The sequence below is a fragment of the Calliphora vicina genome, chromosome 1 (assembly GCF_958450345.1).
Source record: "Calliphora vicina chromosome 1, idCalVici1.1, whole genome shotgun sequence".
NCBI lineage: Eukaryota > Metazoa > Arthropoda > Insecta > Diptera > Calliphoridae > Calliphora > Calliphora vicina.
This window is the reverse complement of record NC_088780.1, coordinates 166,943,122-166,960,163: the sequence shown is the minus strand read 5'-3', so window position 1 is coordinate 166,960,163 and position 17,042 is coordinate 166,943,122. Positions and strand designations below refer to the sequence as shown.

Below are 17,042 nucleotides of genomic sequence, written 5' to 3'. Positions count from 1 at the left end.
ATTTCTCGTTCTCTAGGATTATCAAAATTACGGATTAGAAACTGTTTAAAAAAGTAGCAAATAAACCAAATAATAATACCTACCTACCACCAATATTTTGAAATGGATCGACCTACCCGTTGAAATACACTGGACGTAAAATAAAGTTTTTTTTAGTTTTAACTAAAATAAAGTTTTATTTTTCTGTTTTTATTGATATTTGTTTATTTTTTTTTTAACAATTTTTGCGTAATTTAAATTTAATTTGAATTTTTAACTAAGATTAAAGTGAAAAATAAAGTATTAGTTTTAGATGACATTATATTTAGATAAGATGGTTAAAATTATGTTAGTATTATTAATAATATAGTAAATTAGTAGTTAGTTAAAAGAATTGAAAAGATATTTAAACTATAACAAAAACAATAGAGAGAAAGAAGTAGAGATAGAAAGACAGATAGTGTGTGTGAGAGAGAGAGAGAGAACAAGAATTTATTTGAAACATAAACGCTATCAATATTTATATGTATAAAAGAAAATTGACTTAAAACATACAGCTACTTTAAATATTTTTATTTGCATAACAAAATAGTTATTATGAACAGTTTGAACATCATTTAACACTAATAAGGTCTGTATTGCTTATTTGAGCTTTGGACAAATCACCCACCAAGGTATCGAGCAATGCTCTTAATTCCTGCTGAGCAAACTCTTGCGGTAGTGGCAGACGTTCCAAAGCGATTTTAATTATAAGACAGGGATTGAGAATGGGACATACAAGTAAAACGCCTCGTACTAAACATGCTAGATTTTGGGCAATTTCACTCTGGCACAGACGATGCTTGGACGTGGGGCAGGGTAAAAGATTTATACGCGAGCATAGATCAGCCAATTGAGGCTTTAAGTTCTCCCAGCGGGCCTCAATGTCAGCTTCCGTTTTTAAGGATTTCAAGCCCTTGAACTGAAATTATGAAAATATATTAGATTTATGCTGTACTATAAATTTTAACATTTACTACCTTTTCGTTTATGTCAATGAAATCCAAAAATATTTGTCCTTGATTTGACCAGTTTGGCACCTTAATACTCTTATTTAGGTCGGGATTTTCAAATTGCGTTAATAAATGATGCAAGTATTCCAAATTATCTAAAAAAAACATATATAGATAGTGATTAGTTAAGCCTTAATGATGGCAACTTTCTGTTTAAAGTAAATTACCATTGATAACAGCATCTGGTGCTATATGTTGGAATATTATCTCATGAGCCAAAGACCATTGTTTGGCCTTGAGCAGATATTTAGCTTGCAAATGATAATTGTGTATGGACCCCGCCCTAACTGCCTTTGCATAATCAATCCATTTCTCTGGAACGCCCAAATTATTCATAACGAATTTTTCCTTATCATTTAAGGCGACATCCTTCGAAACGGACACATAACGATAGAGTACATTCTGTACAGCCAACTCACGTTGATTTTTATCTTTGATGTGCAATAAAACAAAAATGGCCCATTCCCACAAGTCATTGTTTTCCAGTTGAGCAGCAAAGCCCACATGCAATTGAGACTCGCTTAGTTCGGAGCAATGACGATAGCCCAAGGCTTCCAAAGTTTCTAACAGTAACCAGCTGCAAGCAAATTAACAAATGTAATGAAATCTCTTTAATATTTTTAAGAATTTTGGTACCTTAAACGATAATCCATGGGATCAGAAGTGTGTGTGGCTGGATTGAGTAGACTCTCCAAGGGATGACTACGTTTTGAGAATAGTTGCAACAAATGATAACGTACATCATAAATAGTGTATTTTTCATTGTACTGTGAAACATATCCCATGTAAACGGGTGTTGGAGGTAGAGAGTAAAATTCCTCCGATTTAAATGATTTCTCATAGGCCAATAAGGCATCCGTAATTGACGAGGTAGCGGAAGATAAATACCACAATTGTAGCTAAAAAAAATGGCAAATATAATTTAAAGTTATGATGCTCTTGACAAACATAAACATAATTTCAACTTACCGCCAATACTTTGATCCATTCTATGTCCTCTAGGCAATTGATAACGCCGTGATTAGAAGCCATTAGAGAAATACCGGCCACCAACATGAATAATTTCAAACGTTCCGTTTGAATAAATTGATCCGCTTTGTCGGCATTCCAGGCAGCCAATTGATCTTCCATTAGTTGTCGTACAACTGGGCCAGACGATAGTTGTGACATCAGTAGGGACAAATTGACATCATCGTAATTGAAGGCCAATTCGCAGGCCTCCGTTACCTTATGGCACATTACCAACTCTACCAGATGCTCCAAGTATGTGTGCTTTGAAACGGTTTTCGTCAGCAAATCCTTATCGGTGAGAGTATTTTCCAGCCATTCTGACAGTAAATTACGGCGACACATGACCGCAAAATGTGAGGTGGGTTCTCGACCCTCCAACTCCTCATGATCACCCCACAAGGCCAAACAAAGAGACCACACCGACACTGCATATTCCTCCAATGGACCATGATTAATAAGTTTTATGGCTTCATCCAAGTGCTTTACGATCAGCTCAGTGCCACCATCGGACTTTATATAGGGACACTCGCTGCCTTCAACATCTTGCTGCTGTGAATTACGCAATTGTATTTGCAAATGATCAACAATGCTCTCTTCGAAGTTCTCATACGATTGGGTGGCGGAGATTTTTAAATGTTGCAGTACAGTGGGCGAGTAATCATTAGCACCACGACTTTTGAATATAGCAGGGGCGATATCGAGCAGATTTTTAGCTATTGAAAATAAAAGATACATGATACAAATATAAATACACATGTGTAAAGCATTCAGTTGTATATTCACTTACATTTAATTTCTCGGTTCAAATTGTTTCTAGTGGTGGGAACAATCAGCGTATGCTGTGGCCCAAAGCCCAACTTAAAACGATGACTATTGTATAACCCCAAATCTGCAGGCCATTTTAAACGTAAGGGAAAGGCCACAGATTTCACCAGAGGCACTATAGAGCCTAAACTTTTGACTGACGCCACTTTGGGTTTTACTAGAAGCGGTGGTAACTTATTAGAAGCTTGATATATTCCCATTTCCGTTTGCTGCAAATACATAATTATTGTTTAAATGAAAATGTTCATTGCTGAATTTATCCTTCTTAATAATATTACCTGTTGCTCTTGACTTTTCAAAACACTCCTTACAGAAGCAGAATCCGCAGAGGAAGCCGGCAAAGGTGGTGAGGCATTAAAATCAACCTGGCTTGAAGACTCTGAAAAGTTGCCTCCCAAACCAGCTAGAGCGGCAGAATTTCCATCTTTCCACAATGAGTTAGCCGAGCCATACATCTCCTGTAAACGTTTGCCAAACAAACCACCTTTATTACGATTGAAATCATGATGACCAAATTCTGAAGCTTCTAAAGAAGTAGAAAAGGAGTCTTGTTAATATTTTTTTTTTTAATAATTGCTTGGCAGTGTTAAAACTACAGAACTAGTTTAGTGTATATGTACCTGATTTATTATCAAGATCATCGTCTATAAAAAACGAAGCCTTCATTAATTGCAATTTATGGGCATCGGTGCCCATGTCCTTGGCCAGTGTAGCTGTTGGACTAGTTAAACCCTGTTTAAACACCTGCTGGGGATGATCGAACATGGAAAAATCGTTGTTGCCATTGTTTTGAAAGAATTCTACAATTAAAAACCCATTTAAAATACAAATTTATTCTTCTAATACTTCTAAATGTATTCATACGTGTCTTGTCCATTAACATAAACTCAGCTGATTCATCCATGGGATAGAAACCGGCTGAAGTTAAGGATTTTGGATCCAAAGCGCGCGCTGCATCTTCAGATATCTGTAAAACATTTAATGTAAAGCAACTTTTTTTATTTTCATGTTTTTTTATTGAATTTTTCTTTGTAGGAATTTACAATAAGCATAGAATTAGTATATTATTGCTACGACAATCGGAAATCTGTACATAATCATTATTATAAATAACTAGTAGTAGATACTTTTAATAATTTAATCCACTTACTTTTTGGGCATTTTTCAAAGCTGCCAAAGTCATTTTTTCGTGCGCATTAATACCACCTGGACCTGCAGCTGCTGCCGCTTGTGCCAAAGCTTGTTGTTTGGCAGCTTCTAATGCAGCGGCTCCCATTTTCGCCTTTTTCGGATCGGTAGGTATGTCTTCCTCCTCGTCGCTGTCATTTAAACCGTATTTGGAGAAATGTTTCACCCGAAATACCCAACTGCCAGTTTCAGGACGATATTCAATAAAACGTGTTTCGTTTTTATCGCAAACCCGTCTCAATTTACCCTCCCAATCCATTTCCAGCAGACGCTGAGACTCCTTAATGGGTTCGTGTTTACTTTTGTCCAAAGGCCACACCTGATCCAAAGTCACTTGAGCTTCACGATTCAAACCATGACCCACGGGTGGTTTGTTGTCATCATCCGGATAGATAATGATTTCCTTATTGCGAAAATGAACAATTTCATCTAAATTCAAGCCGGCCACATCTATCTCTTTTCCAAAGTACACATTGCCGTAGCCTTCGCGGCCCACAGTGAAATTAGGCACTACACATGAGCTGTCTTCGGCCAAAAATGATTTCAAATCATCCATTGAAGGTATGGTATAGTAGCCCACTCTCTTCAAGGTAATACCAGTGGGATGCTCATCATATTCAATTTGGACATCTTCAATATATATCGATTTGTCTTCGGGGGCATAAGAACGATTGGATGAAGCAATGCTCTCGTTTGCTGCAGCACTAGTATCGCGTCTAGACGAAATATTGCTTTCTTCAAAGGGATTTTCGGGCACTGTTGATACCGACAACCGGCCGCTGTTGGCTGCATTCCGGTAGGTGTCCAATGGTTTGCGGGGCACCAGGTCCGTCAGTGTGTTGTTGTGGGAACTTCCCGGTTCAAGACCGGCATTTATATTGTGCTGTCTGACTTTTTCCAAATTATTCGGATGCAACCACGACTCACGTCGACTGGCGTCTAAAGCTGAGGTTGTTGCTGCAGTAGCTGAAACGACATTGCCTCCCGTGCCTGGAGATTGTGAAATTACGGGCTCAGTTGCTATTTGTCCCGAAAATGACTCATTACGTATATCATGCTGGTTGTTGTTCGCATTGGACGAAGTTAACGACGTAATTTGTCTTTGTGGCGTGTTTGCATTTGACCCAGAACCGGGTGTGTGCTGTCCTGAACCAACACCACCCATCATAGCATTATTTTTAGGTTTGAGTATCAAACGTTTGGCATTCGGCTTTAGGCTAAAGCTCTCCACACTGGCATCAAATTCTTCCAGACCCTCGAACAGGGATTTTTTGGTTAGAGCCGATCCAATGGGTTTAACTTTTAGTATGCTTGGAGAAGAATTAGTGGAAATTTTAAACTGTTGACCACTGGTACTAGTGCTTTCCATGATGGCTTTTTGTGCGGCTGGATTTGTGGCTCTGTTGGGATCATTTTCTTCACTGCGTTTAAGATCCTTGAAGATGGGATTGTCACCATAAGGCGAGGTCACTTTGGATAAAATTTGTTGATGTATGGGCATTTGTTGCTGCTGTTGAGGTGTACCGGGCAGTCCTCCCAAAGTGCCGAGACCACCGTCTGCACCAGTTTGACCGAAACCACGCGATTGGTTGCCTTGACCAAACGCTGATTGTCCTGCCTGGCCAAATAGGCCTCCACCAGTTGTATTTGCGGCTGTTCCTAGTGATGTGCCAAAAAGTCCACCCGGTTTCGCAGCTGTGTTGCCAAATAGCGATGTTTGTCCAGTACCAGCATTGAAATTTAATGGAGCAGCAGTTGATGTCATTGTACCGAAAGCACCAAAACCTGATGTGGCTGGTTTGTTTAGATTCGCATTAAAAAGACCTCCAGCACCTGCGTTTGTATTGTTGAGGGAGAAATTGCCGAATCCTGTGTTGGCTTGAGAAGTTGCACCAAATGCTGGAGCAGCTCCAAAGCCGGTAGCCGGTTTAGCTCCAAACAATCCGCCTGTAGCAGTGCTAGTGGCTGTAGTGCCAAATCCACCGAATCCTGTATTACCGGTAGATGTCTGTCCGAATGCTGGCTTGTTTGCATCCGCTGCCTGTTGGCCAAATAATGACGGTTGTTGTTGCTGCTGCTGGCCTGCGGTTGTACCGAAGCCAGCGCCAAAACCAGTGGCTGTCTGACCGAAAGCTGGGGCAGCACTGGTGGCTGGCGTTTGACCAAACAAAGATGGTGCAGCGGTTTGTCCAAAAGCGGGTTTAGCTCCAAAGGGATTTGAGTTATCAGTTGCTGTAGCTCCAAAACCAGTTGTAGTGGTTGCCCCAAATGGTTTGGCTCCGAATGGCTGTGCTGCTGCTGCTCCAAAACCTCCAGCCGCTGGTTGTCCAAAAGCACTGCCAGTTGATCCAAATAATCCTTTGTTTTCGGTGGCCCCAGTTGCAGGCTGACCAAATAAACCTGTAGTAGGTTGAGCTGTGGCTCCAAACAGTCCGGTTCCTGTTGTCGGTTGAGCTGTAGCACCAAAACTTCCGAAACCACCTGCAGCTCCAGCCTGCGGTCCTTTTCTATTCGCTAAATAATCTTCCATGCGCAGCTCTTCCAAGGATTTGCTCTCATATTCTTTCATGGCTGTGATACAATGTTGTTTAGTGTTTACACTATTCGGTTGGCCACCCTTCATTAGGGTATCTGTTCCAATGGTTGGCTGGTATTTGGCAATAGATGTTCCAGGATTTGCTGATGTAGCTGCATTTGCAGGCTGACCAAAGGCTGACGAATTTGCACTACCAAACACGCTTGTGTTTGTAGGTGCAGCTTGGCCAAAAGTTCCAAAGCCACTGGCACTAGTGGAAGCAGCAGGCTGGCCAAACAACGATGTAGATGGTTGTGCTGCAGTTTGACCAAAAGTCCCCAAACCAGCTGGTTTGACGGCAGATCCAAAGGCCGAAGTGGCGGCGGGTTGTCCAAACAATGATGAAGAATTGGCTTGAGGTTGAGCAGCTCCAAAAATCGAAGTGTTTTGTTGAGGTTGTGCAAAATCTAAGAAAAATATAAAATTATGAAATAATGTGAAATACTTTATAGGGATATTTCAACAGTTTATGAAACTTACTGCCGAATGCAGGTTGTGTTGTCGTGGTAGTACCGAAGGCCGTAGAAGTGCTGGCACCTCCAAATAAACCCGACGTTTGAGGTTGAGCCGGATTTGAACCAAATAAGGAGGGTGCTGCTTGTTGAGCTCCAAAAGCAGGAGCAGCTCCAAACGCACTTGTGGCTGGTTTACCAAACGCAGACTGACCAAAGGGTGAGGAAGCGGCGGCATTATTAAAACCACCAAATCCCGTACCAGGGGTGGCCGCGCCAAAAGTTGGTTTGGTTCCTCCGAACATTTTTATTGCTTTATTTCAATTTGTTTAATATTTCGCACTAATTATACTTTATTTTTATTAAAGAAATTTACAATCTTTTCTACGAGGAAATAACAGCGTGATTTCCCCTCCCCGTGTTGCGTTGAACGACTATAAATTCTTCTTTGTTGTTGGTATTTCACAATTTGTTTTTTCAAGCACTTTTCATGAATTTGATGTCAAAAATCGTTCAACAAACATTGAGATTTTTAACAAACATAACAACTAAATATGAATAAAAAATGCTCTGCACTCGTTAAATAATATATTGCAAGTTTCTCAACTATTTTGTGGGAATTGCTGGTAAAATGCCGTACAAGTTTTTAATTCTTTCAAAAAGGGAACTGCGAAATTTTATCGAGTGTTGGTAAACGTAAAAAAATGGCGCTTGCTGATGGTTCTGTAGAGCTGTATTTCATGTGTGTGTTAACATGATAATGCAGTGTTTTAAATTAATACATATACCAAAGCTACATGCTATTGAAAATGCAGTACAATCGAATAAAGGATTTCAAGCTAATATATCATAAATATTATTTTATAATCACAGTTTTATTTGAACATATATTTTCAAATTAGTGTTGTTTTAAAGAAAATTCCGAATAATACAAAAAAATTCTTATAGTTTTAGTATGACTGCCTATATTAATTTAAACTTATTATTTTTTATAATTTGAAAGTAAATTTTTAATTTAATTTGTAATAATTCAAAGAATATCACTGAATACTAAAATTTTAGACAATTGGCAAATTGGAATGCATTTTATACCCTGCCAAGGGCGTCATCAACAATCTTCATTGTCAAGGTCAAATATCATCTATTTAACTTACTATTATTAGGAATTAGAATATGGGAAGCCTAATTCATATTTATATTATTTGTAAATTAGACGAAATTTCAAATATTTTTATTATATATGTATGTGTATTCTTATTATTACAAATTTATCATTTTATTAGTGTTGCTGTAGTCAACCTTTGGTTAACAATTCATATTTATTTTTTTTTTAAGTGCTCTGAAACGGCTTCAAATATACCAAAAGTAAAATTCTTATTGAAATTTCATTTATAATTTATTTAAATTAAATTTAAAATTATCGACTAATGGATACGAAATATATTTTATAAAAATTATTTATAATTAATCAATAATAATAAATAAAACCTATAAAAATTAAATTATACAATAATAGTAGTTATGTTTAAATAAATTTTCTATAAAATTTATAACGAGTAAGTCATTGGCAGCTACTTTTTTTCTGTGTATATTGAAATTTAGTGTTTTTTTGTTTTGCTGTTTTCACTTTCGGTTTTTAAAAGTTTGACATCACTGTCATTTAGTTTTTCATTTTACTATTCTTTATTCCTTCTTCGTCTTTTAGTTGCAGTTCATTCATAACGACGAAAGGTTGTAAAACATAAACGAACGGAAAGATATATATTATTTTAAATGTTTTTACTTGTTTTTTTTTAATGTATATACAAGAAATAAAAGATTGCTTTATAAGTAAATAACAAAAAAGAAAACAGTGAAATTTGTGCATGAAAAAAGGTATTAAATCAAAAAAAAATAATAATTCTTAAGAAAATAAATGTTGCTTAATGGCGGCGAAAGGTTGCACAAAAGCAAAATTAGTCAATTTTATTAATTATTAACCGAGTTTGCTGCTGGTCATACAATAATAACAACAACAAGTATAGTAATAATCATGACAACGAACCGAGTGTGAAATAAACGAAGAAAACAATATTTGTCGGTTTTTTGTTGTTTTTTTTTCCTTCTACTTTTCAAGATTAAATTAACGGCTCATGGAGTGAATTGAGTGAATGATTCGTTTCAAGTGTGTCAGACAACTAACCAACTAACTAAAAAATAAACAGCCAACTCCCAATTAAAAACAAAAACATATTAATGTACGCAAAAATATTTTAATTAAAAATTATAATATTCTTTAACTTTGTTTTATAATTTTTAGCATAAATTTGTGAAGTATTTTGTAAAGATAATGTGAAATATACAAAAAAAAAAATAATAAAAACAATAAGTGTGAATTCGTTAATAAATTTCTTCATAATAACACAATAAACATGCGTCAACATCTTCTCAACAATTGTTTCAATACTATTATCTTTAAAACTTAAGTTATAAAACAATATTATTTACATATTTGTTTTTGTCTGTTAAGTATTTGTTAGTGATTGATGGCAGAAAAAAAATCAAAAAATGAAAATGTGAACAAATGCTTGAAAAATATTTCTTAAATTACTAAATAAAATCTTAAATTACAAAATTAATAATTAAAGTGTTGAAATTTTTTAAAAAGCAATAAATAGAGAAAATTATATTAAAAATACAAATAATTCTCATTATCATTATAAAAAATGTTTGTGCTTGTTGATCATCACTATTATCATTGTTATTATTAACAAAAATCCCAAGAAGTGGACAAGACGTTGGCAGGCAGGCGGTGGCTGCAGGAGTTTTCGAAATTTAATACAGTCTTTTCAGTTTTTTTTTTGTTGTATAAAACTTTGAAATTAATAAATAAACTTGCATCAACATGACGGTGTGGAGTGATTGTAGTCCCAAACAAGTCTTTGGAATTGGTAAGTTTTTATTTTTGTTTTCTCTAATAATATGTACATTAATTTAGAGCAATTATGAGTAGAAAAAGTCAAAGTAACGTTGAGGTGAAAGTAAGATAAAGCAGGACACTAGTTTATACAGTGAAGTATAAAAAATTGTGTTCGACAATAGGTAAAAGTACTTCCATCTGCTACTATTAGGTTCAGACAAACCAAGTCGATTTGTGTTATGGGAAATACCTACCTGCATGTTGACCACTTTTCTATAAAAGATTTTATAAAACTTAATCAAATAAATACCTATCTTTAAAATAATTATTCGAACGAACAAGAATCACAATGGGTTCAGATTTGAATAGACCCAAGTGAGGTCTCGAATCAATAATAATAATTTGTTTTGTCAAAATAATCTTTATGTCAAATTTTATACCTACTATGTATGGAAAATCAAATTTCGGTGTCGAAAAAATGTTTCCTGAACAAGAAAATGTATAGTAAAAAATGTTGTATAGAAAAGATTTCTATAGAAAACAAGTCGAAAAGCTTCCTATAGAAAACTAACGCAAAATATTCATATATGTATACCTACTAGTCGAACTGTAAAGGAAACTAGTCAAACGAAATGTTTTGCTATGGAAAACTTTTTCTATAGAAAACTAATCGAAATGTTTTCTATAGAAAACTAATCGAAATAGGTATATTCTATATAAAACTAACGAAATGTTTACTATAGTCGAAATGTTTTCTATAGAAAAATAAAATCAATTCTATAGAAAATTTTTCGAAAAATTTATACAGGAACGATTTCTGTAGAAAACTAGTTGAATTGGTATCTCTAGAAAACTGTTCGAAAAGTTCTCTATAGGAAACAGATTTCATTGGAAACAAGTCTAAATTCTTACTCAAAAATTTTTTTAAAAATTTCAAAAGTATTTTATTGGTGCAATCAATAATCGTTTAATAATGTAATCTGGACATTTTTCTGTTACCTATTACATTTTTTGGTTTTTATTTAGGTTGATGATCTGTTTCTAATTTACAATAATTAAATAAGAACAACAGTTTTCAATGTACTTATAAAACAAAACTAATTATTTTCATTTTAAATAGAAATAATTTCAATTTATTTACGTAAATGCGAATTCAACAATTAAATGAATCTTTGAAAAAGAAAAGCATTTTAATTTTGTTTATAACACTGTAAATTCTATACGAATCAAGCTTTTCCAATTGGAAAAAAATAAAGTTGTTAAATTTGTTCAAATAAATTTTCCTACACAAACAAATTTTAATTATGGATACTTGAAAAAAGAACACAAATTACTTATAGTTTGTGTAGCTATAACCCCTTGAAAAAACTTAATATGTATATAATAATGTACCTTTGTGTGTAAGTGTGTTTTAATTATAATTTTTCAAAAATTGTGTATAAAGAAACACACCTTTACAAAATTTCCACCACAGGCAGCATCCCGTTGTAGCAAGCTGTATTTATTTTTGATGTAATAAAGTTTCTAAAGAAATTATACTTCGAAATGATGAGATCTGACGTGATTCATTAAACAAAATTTTAAATTTCATGGTTTTTTGTTGATGTTTTACCAAAAACTGAAAAAATTGTTTATATTCTTTCTTCTGGTTTATTTCATTTTGAGTGTTTTTTTTTTGGTTGTTTTTGTATTTGTATTTTCGAAAACTATACAAAGTTTTGTTGTTCAAAAAGGCGAGTGACCTCCTGCTGTGTAACTTGTTGCACGAGTTGATTTGGAACATTGTACATAGTTGTTGTTTTTCTAAATGCAACCGTAAGATGTTACACTTTTTGTATCTTATTCAGTTTATTTCATTGTTTTTGTTAAATGTTTTTCATTCTTTATTTTTTTTGTTTCTTTTCCGAATACTTGACTTTGGTTTACCTTGATGTCTTGACGATGTTTATTTGAAACAATAGATGTGGACATTTACAAAAAAAATCTTGATTTCAAGTTGTTATTTGCTCAATTGTTACAATTATAAAGATTTTAAAGTACACACAGCATCGTCACCTCCAATTTGTTTATTTTGTTTGTTCAAGTTTTTTTTATATTTTTGCCTTTGGAAAATTGTTAATGATATTAATATGGGTCTTAGGTAATTTTTCATAAGGATTTTAATTAAATATTAATTTAGATTTCAAGTCAGTTTTTATGTATTCTAGGTATTGTTGCCGTCAATTTGAATTCTTTCTCTTAACCAATTCATTACGAATTAATTCATAGGCTTAATTCTTTAATACTTCAATCGGAGTGAAATTATTCTTTGAGAATTCATTCTTTATAGAATTAATTAATTATTGAATCATTCATGTTTTCGCATTACAAAATATCAAGGTCGGCTACCGTTGCCGCTAAGCTATCAAAATAATGTGCTGTTGTTTTTGTAATTGTTTGGTACTAGCAGATTTAGTACAACTTTTTAAATGAATCACACAAAAATAGAGTTTTAGTTCAAAGTGTCACAACTCTAAATATATAGTTTTTCCATTCTAAGGGAATTTATTTATTAGAAACTCATAAAAATATCATGAAAGCCTCAACTATTTTTTAATATATATTTCTAATTCTCTTTTTATTCCATTTAACTTTTATTATTTGAAAAACTTGATCAAATTACTCGTACAACTATTTCAATACCTTGAAATTTTTGTTTTGTAATATATTTTTTTTTTTAATTTTTTTATCTTAAGAATTTGTGCTTGTTGTTGCTATATTCATTCTATTATTTAAAAACTAATCTAAATTTTTATTCTACCGCAATTCACAACTCGTCTACCTTCTGAGCTTATTAATTACATTTAGAGTTTTATGTGATAATGAGGTCTCCACAATCCCAGCAGTTCTAGGAGACTGTCCCGTACTAGCTACCTAACTGGCAACATAACTAGTTATTATAACATTTACGGGTGCAAGCGGTAGCTAATTGACCTCAAATAGTCAAAACATTTCATAGACAGTCCAATAACTGATTGCTTGTAAACTAACCTACCACTGACTAACCGCTTTTACTTAGAGACACTAAAGTGAAATTGACTCCACGCTTGTTTCATGGGATGTCAGTATACTTAAAACTCTAGTGCTTAAACATACCCAACTCATCGCAAAAATGCGAATAAGTGCAAATATAGTAGATCTTTTATTTCAAAAAATCATATAACAGCTGCTAAAATTATTTTAAAAAGCTTTCAAAGTTTTTGTAATGAAATATCAGTTAGTCCCGGTCCACACTGTGAAACATTTGCTGCAAAACATTTTTAAATTCTCTTTTGAAACTGCAATCGTGTCCACACAGTGAAGTTTTTGCTTTTCAGTTTTTGACATTTCTGTACAGTATGAATACGAACGAATAAATGTGGATGACATACTCAACAAAAACTTCATGTACATGAAACAAAGTTCCCTTTTTCATTCCCCTTTCCCCTTTCATCAACAAACTCAAATGTTTTGCAGCAAATGTTTCACAGTGTAGACCGGGACTTATATTTGCATGTACAGTAATTTTGAATTACCTGCACAATCAACTTTGCACGATATTTTGTGCAGGTAAGTTAAAAATGCAGTTAACCTCAATGCACTTACCTGCTCATTGATGCTGGTAAGTGCATTTACAGTTTACTGTCCAAAAAAGCAGCTAACGGCAAATAATTTACACGAAGCTTTGTGATTTTTCCGTCTAAAAATAACGTCGAATTGATATTTTAGCTACTTTTAAAATTATTAAGAAGTGTACAACATATTTTTTCATTCAAAATCGTATTTTTCTTATTTGTTTTGAATTAATTTTGTATTAGGCAGCTAAATTAAATTGTTTTCATGAAAACCAGTTATAGCTTCCAAAAGTATTATGCACTTATCTTAAATGTGCAGGTATAAACAATGCACTTAAATTAACGAATTTATATGGAGTTTGGTAAATAAATATACAAAACACAAGTTTTGTGCACTTATATGCAAAAGTGAAAGGCAGGTAAGTCAAAACTACTGTATTGGTATTTTGTTATGAGTGCCTTGAGGCATGCTAAAGCATTAGAGGGTTAAGCTAAAATAAAACACATTTTGTATAAAACCAGTTTGTACGAATTACTCATAAAACGTTTAAATTGACTACACTCTAGATTACTTAGAGACACCTAGGTGACAATTGACTTCACGCTAGATTACTTGGGATGTATAAAGTAACCAATTGTCTTCTCTCTGCACTACAAAGTGCACATACGTGTCAAATGAGCCAAAATATATAAATTCGAATCAGCCAATATAGAAATTGGAGTCAGTGACAATTACTGTCTATAAGGGATACTTTGACTACTTGCTTAACTGCTGGGGAATATGTACTCACACATATTTACAGGGGTATAGTCAAATAAACGACCTTAACTAATGGAACAAGTAAGTGTACAACCAAATTTGTCGATAAAAAATTATGTTCGATTTGAAGTACTAACATATTTGTGCTGTGTAATTTAACACCAAATAACTACTGCCTCTAGAGAGGTCAACATTTAATAAACTACAAGTTTTTATTATTATTAATAAAAAACTTTACGCCTACAATAATTAAGAAGATTATTGTTTATGTGTAAGAAAAGTTACTTTAATTTAAAAATCTGAATTATATACCAAAACAACGAAATGTCAGTAGTGACATTTAAAGAATTTGAAGAAAACAAAAAAAAAATTTTTTTTCGTTGGGTTATTTTTGTTGAACATTTAATTATTTTTTCTCCACTAACACACTTTAAAGTGACATTGAGTACATCGTGACAAACCGCCGTAAACAGAGAGACAGACAGACAGACAGACATAGTGACAGTTCATGCTCGTTACTAGACATGACATACTCCAAACACATGTCTCCATAATTTCTAATGTGCTTATTTTAATTTAAGTTTTATTTTAGCTTTTTATTTATTTATTCGTCAACAAAATCGACTGAATAAAATAATATAAAATGAAAATAATTTCAATTTTACACACAATGAGACAACAAACAGCCAGCACGTAATGAAATGAAATTTTCATTTATTTACTATCATTGAGTTATCGCGCAAAAGTTTATTACCTGTAAATAGAAATAATATTTTTTCTATTTATTTATTTTTTTTTTGTTATTTATGCTTTATTTACGTTTTATTGAACCTTATTTGTTCATTTTGTTTGGCCAGCACACACCCTCAATCATTGTTAGATTGTGCAATTTCTTTTTCAAAATCTATTTATGTATATGAATATTGATAAATGTATAATTCTTTATTAATATTGTTGGATGATTTCAACGGAATTTATGATTATTATTAAACTTTAAATTCTGTCTTTATAGAGAAGTTTATTTAATTAACATTTATCGAATTTGTGTTTTGTTAATTTTTGCACAATGTTTGCCATTTGTTAGTGGAGGGGAATTTGTATGATTAGGGTGTGTTCTAAACAAATGCTGCTATCAATTTTAATTTGAATTATTTGTAATACAATTTGGCATGAATATTATCAATTTCTTATCTTTGTTTGTCTTATAATAGGGGATTTTATTTTAGTTTAAGGTAATAAATTTTGGTTGACCACTGTATTAGTGTCAATGGTCAACCAGAACAAGGCTCATATAAAATTATCCAGATTTTTTAAATTTAAAATCAAAAAAATGTTGAAGCTTTCTCATACCCAAATGATTATTCAAAATGGTGCCACTTGAAATGCAATGGCTTCCACAATCTCTCTCAATTTCAATCTCCGATCGGCAAACACCATGTCGTGATTTTTTTTTTAAATAGTTTTGGGTCTTCGACATCTTCCGTGCTTGCACGTCTACAACGAAATTCAGAGTTCCTATAGTATTTATGAAGGGAACCTTTATTTGTCTTTATTTGATGATGAGATGAGCTTAATGAGCAGACTAAATTAAATTCACTTTTCTCCATTTTATCCTCAAGTCACAAGGTATTCTGCTATCCATGGCGAACAAACACAAACTTAATGACTCAGCTTACACAAATTTTGACAGAAGTCAACTGGCATATGACTGCTGACAGGAGCAATGTTGCCCTTTCAGTTAAGAGTCGGGAAACTCAAAAAGTCGCGGACTTATTGACCCACCCTAGTAGTATTTCTTATAAATAAAACTTAACAAAAACAGCTGATTTGCTAGCAAACTGATCATAACTCAGCTGTCAGTTACCAATGTATATTTTGATTATTTCCTTTGCTGATTCTATTTTAAAAAATACTAATGAAGAGATAATTAACTGATGTTTACCGTTCTCAGTGATGTTAAATTAAGTTAATTATAAAGACATTTAGTCGGTGGCAACCATTTACATATAATTATCAAATAATTAAAGCATTTATACGTTTGAATTAAAACATGAATTCATACACTTTGAAGTAATTATGTACACGACAAAACCTCAATTACTTTCTATGTATTTTAACTGTGTTTTTCTTTTGTTTCTTTTTAAACAAATAAAAATATATTTTCATATAATTACCATGTCACATCATGTCACGTTAGCTGTTGCCATTTTACGTTTTTAATTTCTAAAATAAAATTAAAAAAAAAAAATAAATTATATTAAAAAGAATTATTATTTTGTCAAGTAGTAAGAACTTATTGAGTTGAACGTTTATTTAGTAAGCGTGCCATGCTCACGGCCTCAATAAATGCCAATGACGCATTTCCCATTTCTGGTTGGACATGGATACTCTATTTTACGATTAAATATTAAACAACCATCATCATTTGCTTTATTTTTATTTTACTTTTGAATAAACAAGAGAACTTGTACTTCATACTCAACTCTTTTGAAAAATGTTCAGTTAATTTGGTTATTGTTTTATTATTGTACGAGAAAAGTAAATGAAAAATGAACCTCCACATTAGATTATTAGAAATGACAGCGTTCACATTGATGCCATTTAACCAGCAGCAACAGCAGCAGCAGTGGCAGTGAGATATTGTCATCAAAATAAACATCATCAACATTGTCATAGCGGGGGTTAAATATTGCCCTTAAGTACGTACA

The 17,042-nt window shown here is 33.2% G+C and overlaps 2 protein-coding genes across 4 annotated transcripts in view; one reads left to right on the top strand and one right to left on the bottom strand.

Annotated features, from left to right (window-relative positions):
- Window positions 1-518: 518 nt before the first annotated feature.
- On the bottom strand, window positions 519-7,736 carry Nup98-96 (nuclear pore complex protein Nup98-96). The gene is made up of 11 exons (XM_065498092.1): window positions 7,111-7,736; window positions 4,018-7,037; window positions 3,732-3,834; window positions 3,488-3,667; window positions 3,146-3,393; window positions 2,830-3,076; window positions 2,001-2,755; window positions 1,668-1,930; window positions 1,199-1,608; window positions 999-1,126; window positions 519-940 (listed from the first exon to the last, which is right to left on the bottom strand). The coding sequence occupies exons 1-11, from the start codon at window positions 7,385-7,387 to the stop codon at window positions 593-595; spliced, it is 5,979 nt and encodes a 1,992-aa protein (XP_065354164.1). The 5' UTR covers window positions 7,388-7,736; the 3' UTR covers window positions 519-592.
- A 1,068-nt stretch (window positions 7,737-8,804) lies between these two features.
- Window positions 8,805-17,042, top strand: part of mbc (myoblast city) — a 63,290-nt gene continuing 55,052 nt past the window's right edge. For 2 of the 3 annotated variants that reach the window (XM_065498090.1, XM_065498089.1), the window contains exon 1: window positions 8,812-10,012. In XM_065498090.1, the coding sequence (XP_065354162.1) occupies window positions 9,967-10,012 (46 nt within the window). In that variant the 5' untranslated portion in view covers window positions 8,812-9,966. Of the gene's footprint in view, window positions 10,013-17,042 lie in introns of all 3 variants that reach the window. The other variant, XM_065498091.1, reaches the window with a different exon arrangement.

Bases quoted from the DNA above. Each gene is read 5' to 3' on its own strand.
- Nup98-96 (XM_065498092.1), bottom strand. From the start codon at position 7,387: ATGTTCGGAGGAACCAAACCAACTTTTGGCGCGGCCACCCCTGGTACG. The intron at 3,077-3,145 runs GTAATATTATTA...ATGTATTTGCAG, and splicing joins TGAAAAGTCAAGAGCAACAG to CAAACGGAAATGGGAATATA. The intron at 941-998 runs GTAGTAAATGTT...TCATAATTTCAG, and splicing joins TCATTGACATAAACGAAAAG to TTCAAGGGCTTGAAATCCTT.